Source organism: Mandrillus leucophaeus, unplaced genomic scaffold (assembly GCF_000951045.1).
Source record: "Mandrillus leucophaeus isolate KB7577 unplaced genomic scaffold, Mleu.le_1.0 Scaffold451, whole genome shotgun sequence".
Classification (NCBI taxonomy): domain Eukaryota; kingdom Metazoa; phylum Chordata; class Mammalia; order Primates; family Cercopithecidae; genus Mandrillus; species Mandrillus leucophaeus.
Window position 1 is genome coordinate 782,897 of NW_012104821.1, and position 13,616 is coordinate 796,512.

Here is a 13,616-nt window from a genome sequence, read left to right on the forward strand (position 1 = left end):
AAAAAAAAGGAAATCGGCCTCTTAAACTAGGCAATTTCTAGGCTATAAGACTAGGGTATCATTTCTTAGTGATACATCACTATTAGTCCAAGCACTAGGATGAGGCCAACCTACAGTATTGACCTCGCCTATGACCCACAAGTGCTCATACTCCAGCAACTGTGAAAAAGCTTCAGGAAGAACCTATAGGTCTTATTTGAGACAATCAGGATGGCATCTAAGGACATTATGAAGTGACAGAAGTCACACAAGGCAATTAAGACTAATCTACATCTTTTGTGTCACTGGCAACAGTTAAACACAACAAAGATGGGCCAAACAATCACACTCATACCACAAGAGAACCATTCTAAACCCCGTTCCTCTTCATAAGAAAACATGTAACATGAAAATGCATGGACCTCGATTCAGGTTTTGTTTTTTGTTTTGTTTTTGAGACAAGGCCTCACTCTGTCACCCAGGTTGGAGTCCAATGGCATGATCACAGCTCACTGCAGCCATCACCTCATGGGGGTCAGTGAGACTCCTGAGTAGGTTGGACTACAGGCACATGCTATTGCACTAGGCTAATCTTTGTATTTTTTGTAAAGATAGGGTTTTGCCATGTTGCCCAAGCTGGTCTTGAACTCCTGGGCCCAAGTGATCTGCCTGACTTGACCTCCTGAAGTGCTGGGATTACAGACATGAGCTATTAAAACCAGCTGATTCAGGACTGGTAAACTTACCTGAAGCTCTGGATTACCATTACACTGGTTGGATTAAGAACCACAGAAAGAATCACCAAGAAACAACAGCCTTAATGGCTGCACATGATGTAACACAAATATTTAAATTTATACCACCCAGACTGGAACCTGGTTATGCAGCGTGTGTGTGTGTGTGTGTGTGTGTGTGTGTGCACGCGCGCGCGCGCGGGCACGTGCATCCCAGGGCCACATTCAGGAAGTGCCAGTGATGGTGTCAAGCACAGTAGAATATCATGATCATCCATGTTCACAGGACTTTTTTCTGTTTTCGTAGCACAAGGGCAAAATGAAGACCCAGAAACGGGTCAGACTGCCAATCATAGCAGTTAACTGAGTCAGGCATATATGATTGCTTTGCCAAACAGTGGCATCAAAGACAACATTCGTGGTTCCCACCACCTCTCTGCACTGCCTGATAGTACAAGAGTTTCCACCTCTCCAGGTGAAGGGTTATGGGTCTCCCTCCATGGCCATGAAATCACGGTATCTTAAGTTACTATCTGTTAGTTCACCCTTTCTCCACTCAGACCCTTCTTCAACCCTATTTATCTGAAAAGATCAGGTTTGAAAAGAGGAACAAGAGTATTTCTACATTTTGAAACTATATCATAACCTTTACCTTGGCCAGTGTGAGCCACTACAGGTGGACCATGTCTAAGAATACGACAAACCAAAAAGAGAATCCACACTGTTAAAACAGGATTGTCTGAATCCTGAAGGCCCACTTTAGGTCAGTTGTAACCCAGAGGATGTATAGCAACTAGAGTGGTGTTGCTATAGGAGAAAGACATACCATGCCAGGAATGAGCAGCAGGGTATGAGAAACTTCCAAAATAGTTCTATAGAACCACCCAGAAAGCCATGTCTTTGACAGGTTTCAGGGAAGGAATTCTGATGTTCCATGCATGCTCAGTTTCTTGTAAGTGTGAATGCCCCTCATATTCACTAAAGGAAGAATATAAAAAATTACTTTCCTACATTTATTACCTTCATCAGAAGTTTTTCTCCACTGTGAAATTACAGGTAAACACCAAAGTATTTGACAAAAATACAACTTCTGAACATCTTACACAAACATATCTTACATTGAAAGGTTTTAGCTCCTTACCTCCATTGCAAGAACCCAAGGAAACAGTGAAAGTTACTTTTTTTTTTTTTGAGACAGAGTCTCGCTTGGTCACCAGGCTGGAGTGCAGTGGTGCGATCTTGGCTAACTACAACTTCTGCCTCCCTGATTCAAGCGACTCTCCTGTCTCAGCCTCTCGAGTAGCTGGGATTACAGAGGCACGCCACCACACCCAGCTTATCTCTGTATTTTTAGTAGACACGAAGTTTCACCATGTTGGCCTGGATGGTCTTGATCTCTTGACCTCCTGATTCACCTGCCTCAGCCTTCCAAAGTGCTGAGATTATAGGCATAAGCCACCGCATCTGGCCAGTGTTCTATGTTTCTAACATTGTACAGCTTCAGAGTGAACTCTTACACAGTGCATTGTCAACAGATTCCAACAGTTCTCCCACATGCCTTTAACTTTATGGAGCATCTTCAGAGTGTAAGTTCTTTCCTATCTTTGAAGTGAACAGGGACAAATGAGCACTTTGACACAGTGCTTACATTGATGTTTTCTCACCAGTGTGAATTACAATGTGACTATTAAGGCACATGCACTTCCAAAAGGATTTTCCTCATTCCTTACATAAAATGGGTTTCTTGGCAGGCACAGTGGCTCACGCCTGTAATTCTACTACTTTGATATGCCAAGGCGGGCAGATTACCTGAGGTCAGGAGTCCAAGACCAGCTTGGCCAACATGTTGAAACCCCGTCTCTACTAAAAATACAAAAAATCAGCCAGGTGCAGTGGTGTATGCCTATAATCCTAGCTACTCGAGAGGCTGAGGCAGGAGAATGGCTTGAACTCGGGAGGCAGAGGTTGCGGTGAGCCAAGATCACACCACTTCACTCCAGCCTGGGCTGCGAGACTTCATCTCAAAAAAAAATGGTTTCTCTCCATGATGTTTTTACATGTTCAGTAAGATGAGAATGCCAGGTGCAGTGGCTCACACCTGTAATCCCAGCATTTTGGGAGGCCGAAGCACATGATCCAACGTGAGGTCAGGAGTTCTAGACCAGCTTGGCAAACATGGTGAAATTCTGTCTCTACCAAAAATATAAAAAATTAGTCAGGTGTGGTGGTGCATGCCTGTAATCCCAGCTACTCGGGAGGCTAAAGCAGGAGAATCGCTTGAACTTAGGAGGCGGAGGTTACAGTGAGCCAAGAATCACGCCACTGCACTCCAGCCTGGGTGACAAAGCGAGACTCATCGGGGAAAAAAAAAAAAAGAACAACTATGTTTTCCCACACCCCTTACATTTATAGGGTTTCTCTACAGTGTGAGGTTGTACATGTCTAGAAAGATTCAAGTGTTTAGGCTTTCTCACATTCCTTACATTGACAGTGTTACTCTCTCCTGTGAATTTTTACATGTTCAGTTAGGCTTGAGGAAACAGCAAAGGTTTTTCCACATTCTTCACATCCATAGGGCTTCTCTCTAGTGTATTTTCAAATGTGCAATACGAGCTGAGAAAGAAGCAAAGGCTTTCCCACACTGGTCACATTCAAAGGATTTCTCTCCCATATGAGTTCTTAAATGTTGAATACGTCCTGAGGATGTACGGAAGGCCTTCCCACATTCCTTACATTTATAGGGCTTCTCTCCAGTGTGAATTCGCACATGATTAGTAAGATCTGAATGACAAGTGAAGACTTTCCCACAGTCCTTACATTTATAGGGTTTTATTTCAGTGCGACTTCTTAAGCGATCATGAAAGCACAAGGAATTTCGAAAGGATTTTCCACATGTGTTACACTCAGAGGTCTTCTCTGCAGCATGAGTTTTTAAGTGTTGAGTTAGTACACAAGACCTACTGTAAGCTTTTTCACATGCATTACATTTATAGGGTTTATATCCAGTGTGAGTTCTTAAATGATCAACTAGACTGGAGGAGACAACAAAGGCTTTCCCACACTCCTTATATTCATAGGGCTTGTCTCCAGTGTGTCTTCTTCGTAAATGTTTAGTAAGGTCTGAGCGTTCTGTGAAGGCTTTTTCACATTTCTTACATTCATATGGCTTCTCTCCACTGTGTCTTCGTAAATGTTTAGTAAGGTATGAGCGCTCAGTGAAGGCTTTCCCACATTTCATACATTCATAGGGTTTCTCTCCAGCATGTGTTCGTAAATGTTTGGTAAGATATGAGCACTTAGCGAAAGTTTTCCCACATTTCTTACACTGATAGAGTCTCTCTTCTGTGTGAGTTTGCATATGAATACGAAGATAGGCAGAAGAGGTCAATGGTTTCCCACATTTGTAACACTTAAAAGGTTTCTCTCCAGTGTGAGTTCTCAAATGAGCAAAAAGAGATGAGAAAGAAACAAAGATTTTCCCACACTGGTCACAATCAAAGCGTTTCTGTCCTGTGTTACTTCTTCTATCTTCAGTAACACCTGAGGATGTACCAAAGGCCTTCCCATATTCCTTATGCTCATATGGCTTCTCTCCATTATGAACTCTCAAATGTCCAAAAAGAGATGGGTGAGAAATAAAGGCCTTCCCACAGTGTTCACATTTAAAGGTTTTCTCTCTGGCGTGACATCTTATATGTTCAATAAGGCCTGCAGATGTACCAAAGGCTTTACCACACTCCTTACACCCATAGGGCTTCTCTCCAGTGTGAGTTCGTACATGTTCAAGAAAGCCTGATGGCACAGTGAAGGTTTTGCCACAGTGCTTACATTTATAAGGTTTTATCCCAATGTGGGTTTGCACGTGATTATTAAGGTGGGTAGGATATCTAAAATCTTTTCCACATTCCTTACATTCATAGGAGTTTTTAATAATGTGTGTTTCAACATTTACAGCATGGCTTGTGGAGTGAGTAAATGCTTCCCCACATTGCTTCCATTCATAGAGTTTTTCTCCACTCTGAGTTTTCCTGTGTGCTTCAAGGTGTGACTGATGAACAAAGGCTTTCCCATAGTCAATGCATTCAAAGGATTTGTCTTGTATACACTTTCTCTGGACCTGAACATTTAAAATCAGGCTGAAAGATTTTCCACGCTTACTGAACACAGAAACTTTCCTTATGGTAGAAGTTTTATTGTACAGAGAAAGGAGGTCTTTTGCATACTGAATACATTCAGACGTGTTCTCTCTATTGTGAGTACTCACGTTGGTCTGAAGGCATGAATGTTTACAGAGGACATCTCCACATTGATTACAGTCATAGAGTTCCTCTCCATTTTGGTTTCTTGCCTGTTAACACAGGAATGAACAATAAAGGAAGCATTTCAGCAGACTTATTAATAGATACTACTCATCTAAGAAACATGATAATTATTATTTTGCCACTTTTATAACATGCATATAATTCCTACCCTTTGGATTTCCTTCAACTTCAATAATGGAACCCTACTGTAAGAATCCTATGCCATCTGCTCTAATCTTGGAAAGATTCGTATAGCTTTTCATGAAGTTATTTAAAAAACTTAAATGTCTAGTGATACATGTCACAATGAACATTCATGGGAAGTCTTAAGTACCAACCTTCACACTAGGTATGGGATCTCTCTCCAGATATTTCTCCCACGGGTGAATTGGGTGAATGCCAAGTCTCTAAAATATCTATCATTCTGCTCATTTCTTTGTTGTTTTTTGTTTTTGTTTTTGTTTTTGAGATGGGGTCTCACTCTGTTGCCCAGGCCTGAGTGTGCAGTGGCGCGATCTCGGCTCACTACAACCTCCACCTCCTGGGTTCAAGTGATTCTTCTGCCTCAGCCTCCTGAGTAGCTGGGACTATAGGCACACACCACTACGCCCAGCTAATTTTTGTATTTTTAGTAGAGATGGGGTTTCACCATATTGGCCAGGCTGGTCTCAAACTCCTGACCTTGTGATCCGACTGCCTTGGCCTCCCAAAGTGCTAGGATTAGAAGCATGAGCCACCGTGCCTGGCCATTTCTGCTGATTTCTACAATGCAATGTCAATCTTCTCTGAATGTGAAAAATAAACTTATTTTGTTAATCTTACCAATTGTATCCCATTTGATATTTTTAAACAAAAATTATCTTGCCAAAGGGCTGGCCCCTTGGTTTTCAGGCACATTTGCCATTCTGAAATAAAAGAGAAAAATATATATGAGAGTTTACACATGAAATGGTAGGTTAAATAAAAAGCAGATAGATTTGAGCAATTTATGTATGTCTAAAATTTGGCAATCATATGGGGTCAAGTTTTAGTAGTTTTTAAAACAACTTATTCTATGAAAATTAAACACAATGGTGAACAGAAACAGTACTATCAGGGAAGGAAAAGTAGGAAAAATTAGAACAAAAGCATTAAACCATTAACATAAAGAAGGTCATTTGTTAGATAACAGGAAAGTCTGGATAGAGGCAAAGCAATGGAGGATGAAACGTTAAGATATCCCAAAACATTCAAGTCCAGTGGACTCAGCCTTCTGATTCAAAGGGCATCTTTTAAAACTTCATTATGCTTCCAAACATACTGAGAACTTCTCATGGACCAGGGCTGTTCTTCACAAACACTCACCTTGGAGAACTCTTGGCAATGTGCTCAACTCTTCCTCTTCCTCCAGCCAAGAGATCAGACTGGGTTTGAAGAGCTGGTAACCTGTATACAGGGAAAGATACACCAGTGGAAGAGGCTCATGCAAGAAATGGCAAACTTTTCCATGAAACAGGGCCTACGTTTCTAATTAAAACAGTGAAAAGCACCTAAATTGCATACATCCCATCTTTCTGTTCTCTGAAGACACTGGTTATCTCTGACCCCTGAAATTCACATTCAAGCTTAACCCATTTCCTGTTTGCCCCAAGAAATGAGCACTAGCAATCAGCTGCACTTTTTCTTTCTAAATGGCAAATATTAAATACAAATTTTAAAAACCACTAAAACCTTTATTAAAATAGAAACTAATGGAAGCTCAAAGAGAGATCTTGATTCTCCTGGGAAAACTCCCATACCAGTAGTTCTGAACTTTAGAGTGAATTACTCATCTGAAGACAGGGCCCCAACAGCAGACTTTCTGATTTAGTACATCAAAGGTGGAGTCTGAGTGTGTACACATATCTAAGAGAGTGATGGTGATGCTACCGATGCAAACTACTACACAAGATTAAAACCCACTAGTACAGGAACTGTTATTTCCTATTTTATTCATGAAAAAAATTTTTTTTCAATGTGTATATATCCCACTGTATTCAGATTTGACATCACTAATCCTAGAGCACAGTAAGTACATAATTTGTATCTTGTTCCAGAAGAGGCTACAAGGGATGATGCCAGGCTTACCTACTGAGGACAGGTTCTTATAGTTTTCCAGCATCACATCACTATACAGGTTTCTCTGAGTTGGGTCCAGTAAAGTCCACTCTTCCTGGGTGAATTCCACAGCCACACTGTCAAAGGTTACCAGGTCCTAAACCATCAGACACATGCTGATTTGAGCCAAGTAACATTTCCACCAATGTTGGCTGAAGAATGAAGAAAGAGGACCCAATCCCTGTACAGGGTACCGAATGGTCCCACTATCTACACCCCAAGGTTCAATGGCCCTAGGATCTCTTCTATCCACATTCACTCACTGTCAATTTCCTCCAATAACATGGCTGTAACAGAACCTCTTAGACGTAAACTTGTCAACCACAACTAGACTGGGAGCTTTTCTCATTTGATTCCTCTCTACTGCAATATACTCCTGAGCACATGACAAACACTTGATAAATGATGACATGGAAAAATTCCTTAAGAACAGAACACTTTCAAACCCCTTGCCATCTGTCCTGGCACCCAGAAAAATAAATACATGGTTGGCACCAGGAAAATGAACATTAATTCATAACTACAAAAATACTGAGATAATTTTCAGGGTAATTCCTCACCAATATGACAGGTATGACTTTCTGGGGAAAATTCAACTAGGGTCTGTATTTGCTTTAAGGAACAAGAGAGACAGGTCCACCTACAAGAAAATGAGTCTTTGTTGGTATCATTACTCCAATTTTAGAAGGATACAACTTTCACACTAAGTTTGGATCTCCCCAAATTCATCATTATCAGAATATCTCTCCAGAGACATTGCTCCCTCTTGAGTGAATGCTATTTCTCTCAATTATCTTTTATGCTTATTTTCTACATACATTGGAAGTATCAATATTCTGAGTATGAAAAATAAGAAATACCCTTTCTTAACATTACCGTTTGTATGCCATTAGAAATTTGTATTTTCCAAAAATCCTGCTGCAGTGCTGAAACACTGGTTTGATGTTTCATTGCCCAGTCTGAAATTAAACAAAAACATAAACTGAGGGTTTAAAAAAAAAAAGGTAAAATGAAAGAGTTAAAAATTATAGGCCTCATTCATATTTGTTTTTAAAATAATAAGAAAAAAAAAGAAAGTTAAATTTAAACATTTAGACCATGTCAAAAATTTGGCAATAAGAATAAAGGGTCAAAATTTTAGCTAATTTGCTACAAACTGACTCATTTAAATTTAAACTAATGTCAAACAGAAAATGTTATCAGAACAGTAGGAAAGATCTGGGCCAAGGCCATAGTTCAAAGCAAAGAACTTGAAAAACAAAATATATAGTTTCATAAGATCATACAAAGTTAGAATAGATGGAAATTTAAAGAGTATCAGAAATTGAATATTTTCTAACTTCTGAGATAAATGGCCTTAATCTTGTGAGAGAAGGTGCATCTTGAGAAGTTCCCTCATTATGTTTCTGATGGTTTGGATGTTAGTTCCCTCCAAATCTCATATGGAAATGTAACACCAAATACTGGAGGTGGGGCCTGGTGGGAGATGCTTGGATCATGGGGGCAGATCCTTCATGAATGGCTTAGCGACATCCTCGGAGTAATAAGTGAGTTCTTGTTCTGAGCTCATGTGAGACCTGGTAGTTTAAAACAGGAGTCTCCAACTCCGGGGCCATGGACCAGAACCAGGCCACACCACAGGAGGTGAGTGGCAGGGGAGCAAGTGAAGTTTCATTTGTATTTATAGCTGCTCTCCATCCCAATTGCCTCCTGAGCTCCACTTCTTGTCAGATCAGCAGCAGCATTAGATTCTCATAGAAAAGCAAACTCTATCATGAACTGTGCATGCGAGGGATTTAGCTTGTGTGCTCCTTTTGAGAATCTAATGCCTGATGATCTGTCGCTGTCTCCCATCACCCCCAGATCCCCAAATGGGACCATCTGGTTACAGGAAAACAACCTCAGGGTTCCCATTGATTCTACATTATGGTGAGTTGTATAATTATTTCTTTATTTATTACAGTGTAATAATAGTAGAAATAAAGTGCACAATAAATGTAATGCACCTGAATCATCCTGAAACCATCTCCCTGCCACCCGGTCTGTGGAAAAATTGTCTTCCAAGAAACTGGTCCCTGATGCCAAAAAAGTTGGGGACCGCTGGTTTAAAAGACTGTGACACCACCCCCAACTTCTCTTTTACCCCCTTTCTCATCATGTAATTTGTGGGCTCCTCCTTTGCCTTCTGCCATGATTGTAAGGTTTCTGAGGCTCTCACCTGAAGCAGATGTCAGAACCATGCTTTCTGTAGAGCCTGCAGAATCATGAGCCAAAATAAACCTATTTTCTTTATAAATTACCTAGTCTTAGGTATTTCTTTCTTGCAACACAAGAACAGACTAACACAGCTTCCAACCATACTGAACTTCTCACTGACCAAGGTTATTCTTCACAAATACTCACCTTGGGGAACTCCTTGCTGCAAGGTCCTCAACTCTTCTTCTTCCAACCAAGAGATCACACTGGGTTTAAGGAGCTGAAATCCTTTACAAGAAGAAATGATACATTAATGGAAGGCAGGCCAGGCACAGTGGCTCATGCCTGTAATCCCAGCACTTTGGGAGGCTGAAGTGGGTGTATTACCTGAGGTCAGGAGTTCGAGACCAGCCTAAGATGGTGAAACCCCCGTTTCTACTAAAAATACAAAAATTAGCTGGGTGTGATGGTGTGTGCCTATAATCCCAGCTACTTGGGGGGCTGAGGCAGAAGAATCGCTTGAACCTGGGAGGCAGAGGTTGCAGTGAGTCGAGATAATGCCACTGCATTCCATCCTGGGCAACAAAAGCAAAATTCCATCTCAAAAAAAAAATTAATGGAAGAGGCTCATGCAAGAGATGATAAACCTTACATTATAGAACTATAGTTCTTAGAGAAAGCAGTGAAATTATTTCAAATGGACTAAAACTGAAAATATCTCCTCTTTCTGTGTCCCAAAAATTGGCTATCTCTAACCTCTGAAATGCAAATCCATGCTTATGTACACATTTACAAAGCAATAACCTTTCAGTCACAGAAATAAGGTATGTTGTCAAACTCCTGAATGAAGAAAAAAAACAAATAAAGTGAAGCAAAGAAATCCTTGTATACTTGGAGAATAAAACTACACCAGTGATTCTTAATATTATAGTGTGTCAAATTGATGTGGAAGGATAGTTAAAACACAGATGACAATCCAAGTGGAGAGTTTCTGATTCAGTAGGTCAAAGGCAGAGACTAAGACTGTGCATTTCTAAGGGAGTAACAGTGATGCGGTTGAAACCGGACCACACTTTGAAAACGACCACAGTAATTAAGACTTATTATGGCAGGGACAATGTCTCTGGTGAATTCAGTGTTGAACAAACCAATTCTGGAACACGGCAAGTACTCAATGTATATCTCTTCCCTAAGAGGCTACATAAAATGATGGCAGTCTTACCTACTTTGGCCACGTTCTCATAATTCTCCAGCATCACATCTCTGTATAAGTTTCTCTGAACTGGGTCCAGTAAAGTCCACTCCTCCTGGGTGAAGTCCACAGCCGTATCCTCAAAGATCAGCAAGTCCTAAACCATCACATACATGCTGACTTCAGCCAAGTAACAGATCATGTTTGTAACATGGAGTGCAGTAACAGATGAACCAATGTTCACTGAAGAATCAGTTAACAGACCCCAATGCCTGTAAAGAGTTGTGAGGTCTCTCATTATCTACCCAAAGCTTAATAATTCCAGGTGAATCTCAGGTATTCCTCTCTCTATCCTTGCTCATTCACTACTTATCAATTCCAGTTGTATGGCTTTAATGGCACATCTCAAACATGAACTTCTCATCACGAGCAGACTGTGAGTGCTTTCTCATCTTATTTCCCTCTACTAAAAGAAACCCCAAAGTACACCGCATCATATACTTGATAAACAGTGATGAATGATTAGCCTTTTTTTTTTTGGAAGCAGGGTCTTGCTCTGTCACACAGGCTGGAGTGCAGTGGTGTGATCATAGCTCACTGCAGCCTTGACTTATTGGGCTCAGTAAGTAGCTAGGACTATAGCCATGCACCACCATGCCTGGCTATTTATTTATTTATTTTGTAGAGACGATGTCTCACTATGTGCCCAGGCTGGTCTCAAATTCCTAAGATCAAGCGATAATGCCACTTCTCAGCCTCCCAAAGTGCTGAGATTACAGGTATGAGCCACTGCACCTGGCCAGGATTAGCCTTTGAGTAAAGGATGCTTTCATCTTCCTTTCCATCTGTCAGACCACTCAGCAAAATAAGAAACATGTATCTGGCACCATAAGGGACGAAATTAATTAACAATTACTGAAATGTTGAAATGTTTTTCAAGGATTACCTTGAAAAGGATTACCAGTATGAGAACCTCCACTCCCTGGGGAAATTCAACAAGTGACTCAGTGCTTGAGTGAGTCTTTATTTACTTAAAGAAGCTCTGGAGACACATCTGCCTAGAAGGAAATGTGTTTACCTGGTGATGCACGTATGTCATTTTGTGAAAGTATACACTTTCTGCATACCTGATAACAATTTGTCAAGAAGTAAGCCATCTTCCTTTCTGCCTCTGTCTTTTCTTCATGAAGGCAGATTGGGTTCCTATAAAGAAGACCTCCTGGAAGAGAAAGAAGGCGTAAGAACCAGACATAATCACAGTTCCAACATTCACATGCATGTAAGTTATTCCATCCTGGTTCTAAATTCTCTTATAATTCATATAAACTCACACAAATATACACTACATTCATAAAATGCCACTGCAGTTCTGTCTCACCTAGAGCAAGAAAAAGGAATTGTGAGCCAAGCTGTCGTAAGTAAAAGTATAATATCCTCATTGTACAGGTAAATAAACTTTTTTTTTTTTTGGAGACAGGGTCTCGCTCTTGTCACCCAGGCTGGAGTGCAGTGGCATGATCTTGGCTCACTGCAAACTCCTGGGTTCACGCCATTCTCCTGCCTCAGCCTCCCAAGTAGCTGGGACTACAAGTGCCTGCCGCCACAACTGGCTAATTTTTTATAGTTTTAGTAGAGACGGGGTTTCACCATGTTACCCAGGATGGTCTCGATCTCCTGACCTCGTGATCCGCCCACTTTGGCCTCCCAAAGTGCTGGGATTATAGGCACGAGCCACTGCGCCGGGCCAGATAAAGAAACTTAAGACGAGAAATGTCTTTTTGTGCCCATGGTGATATAACTCACAAATGAGATTATGCAGCACCTCTTCTCAAAGCACACACATAAGGGGGCTAACTCACACAATAGCCTTCTCTGGCCCACTTCAACACCTCAGAAAGGAACTACTACCGTGAATACTAAGGCCTAGAGCACTGGACTCTATATTCTGCATGGGGTACTGATATGGGGGTGGCTCTGTGTCCCCACCCAAATCTCATCTTTAATTGTAATAATCCCCACATGTCAAGGGCAGAACCAGGTGGAGGTAACTGAATCATGGGGGCAGCTTCCCCCATGCTATTTTCATGATAATGAGCGAGTCTCACAAGATCTAATGGTGGATTTTTTTTTGTTTTTTGTTTTTTGTTTTGAAACGGAGTCTTGCTCTGTCACCCAGGCTGGAGTGCAATGGCGTGATCTCAGCTCACTGCAACCTCCACCTCCCAGGTTCAAGCAATTCTCCTGCCTCAGCCTCCTGAGTAGCTGGGATTACAGGCGCATGCCACCACACCTGGCTAACTTTTGTATTTTTAGTAGATACAGGGTTTCACACCATGTTGGTCAGGCTGGTTCCAAACTCCTGACCTCATGATCCACCCGCCTCAGCCTCTCAAAGTGCTGGGATTACAGATGTGAGCCACCACAACCAGCCAATTTGATGGTTTTATAAGTATCTGGCATTTCCCCGGCTTGCACCCATTCTCTCTCCTGCCACTCAGTGAAGAGGTGCCTTCTGCCATTGATGTAAGTTTCCTGAGGCCTCCCCAGCCATGTGGAACTGTGAGTCAATTAAACCTCTTTTCTTTATAATTATCCAGTCTTATGTATTTTTTCACAGCAGCGAGAACAGACTAATATGGGTACCTAAAGCAGATTTTTGGAAAAACCATAGGACAAATCCATGGCTTGTATCCTGTGAGGCTGGCAGTGAAATATGTCTGGACATGCTTTTTTGTAATTCCAAGGACATGTCAGGGTAGCTTATAAACCTAAGTGGCTAACTGGCAATCTATTCCTCTTTATATAGAGTATCTGAACTCATGTAGACATCAATCATTAATCAACAAGCATTACTTACATCATTAAATACCTTATATTAAATCTTTACTGCTGGTGATATGTGTGAAACCCACTAGAAATGGTATATGTACTGTATAAAATGAGTATTAATAACACCAACTGCCATTTACTAGGGTCTGTTACATGTTAGACATTACATATATATACACATATATGTGCATATACATATACGTGTATATATATGCTCACTTATCTGAACAATATCCCTATTTACTGCTG

The 13,616-nt window shown here is 41.0% G+C and overlaps 1 protein-coding gene across 1 annotated transcript; it reads right to left on the minus strand.

Moving 5' to 3' along the window:
* Positions 1-3,093: 3,093 nt before the first annotated feature.
* ZNF560 (zinc finger protein 560) lies at positions 3,094-11,725 on the minus strand. The gene is made up of 8 exons (XM_011994304.1): positions 11,666-11,725; positions 10,569-10,695; positions 9,554-9,634; positions 8,027-8,109; positions 7,121-7,247; positions 6,359-6,439; positions 5,837-5,919; positions 3,094-5,061 (listed from the first exon to the last, which is right to left on the minus strand). The coding sequence occupies exons 1-8, from the start codon at positions 11,693-11,695 to the stop codon at positions 3,298-3,300; spliced, it is 2,376 nt and encodes a 791-aa protein (XP_011849694.1). The 5' UTR covers positions 11,696-11,725; the 3' UTR covers positions 3,094-3,297.
* Between the last annotated feature and the right edge of the window lie 1,891 nt (positions 11,726-13,616).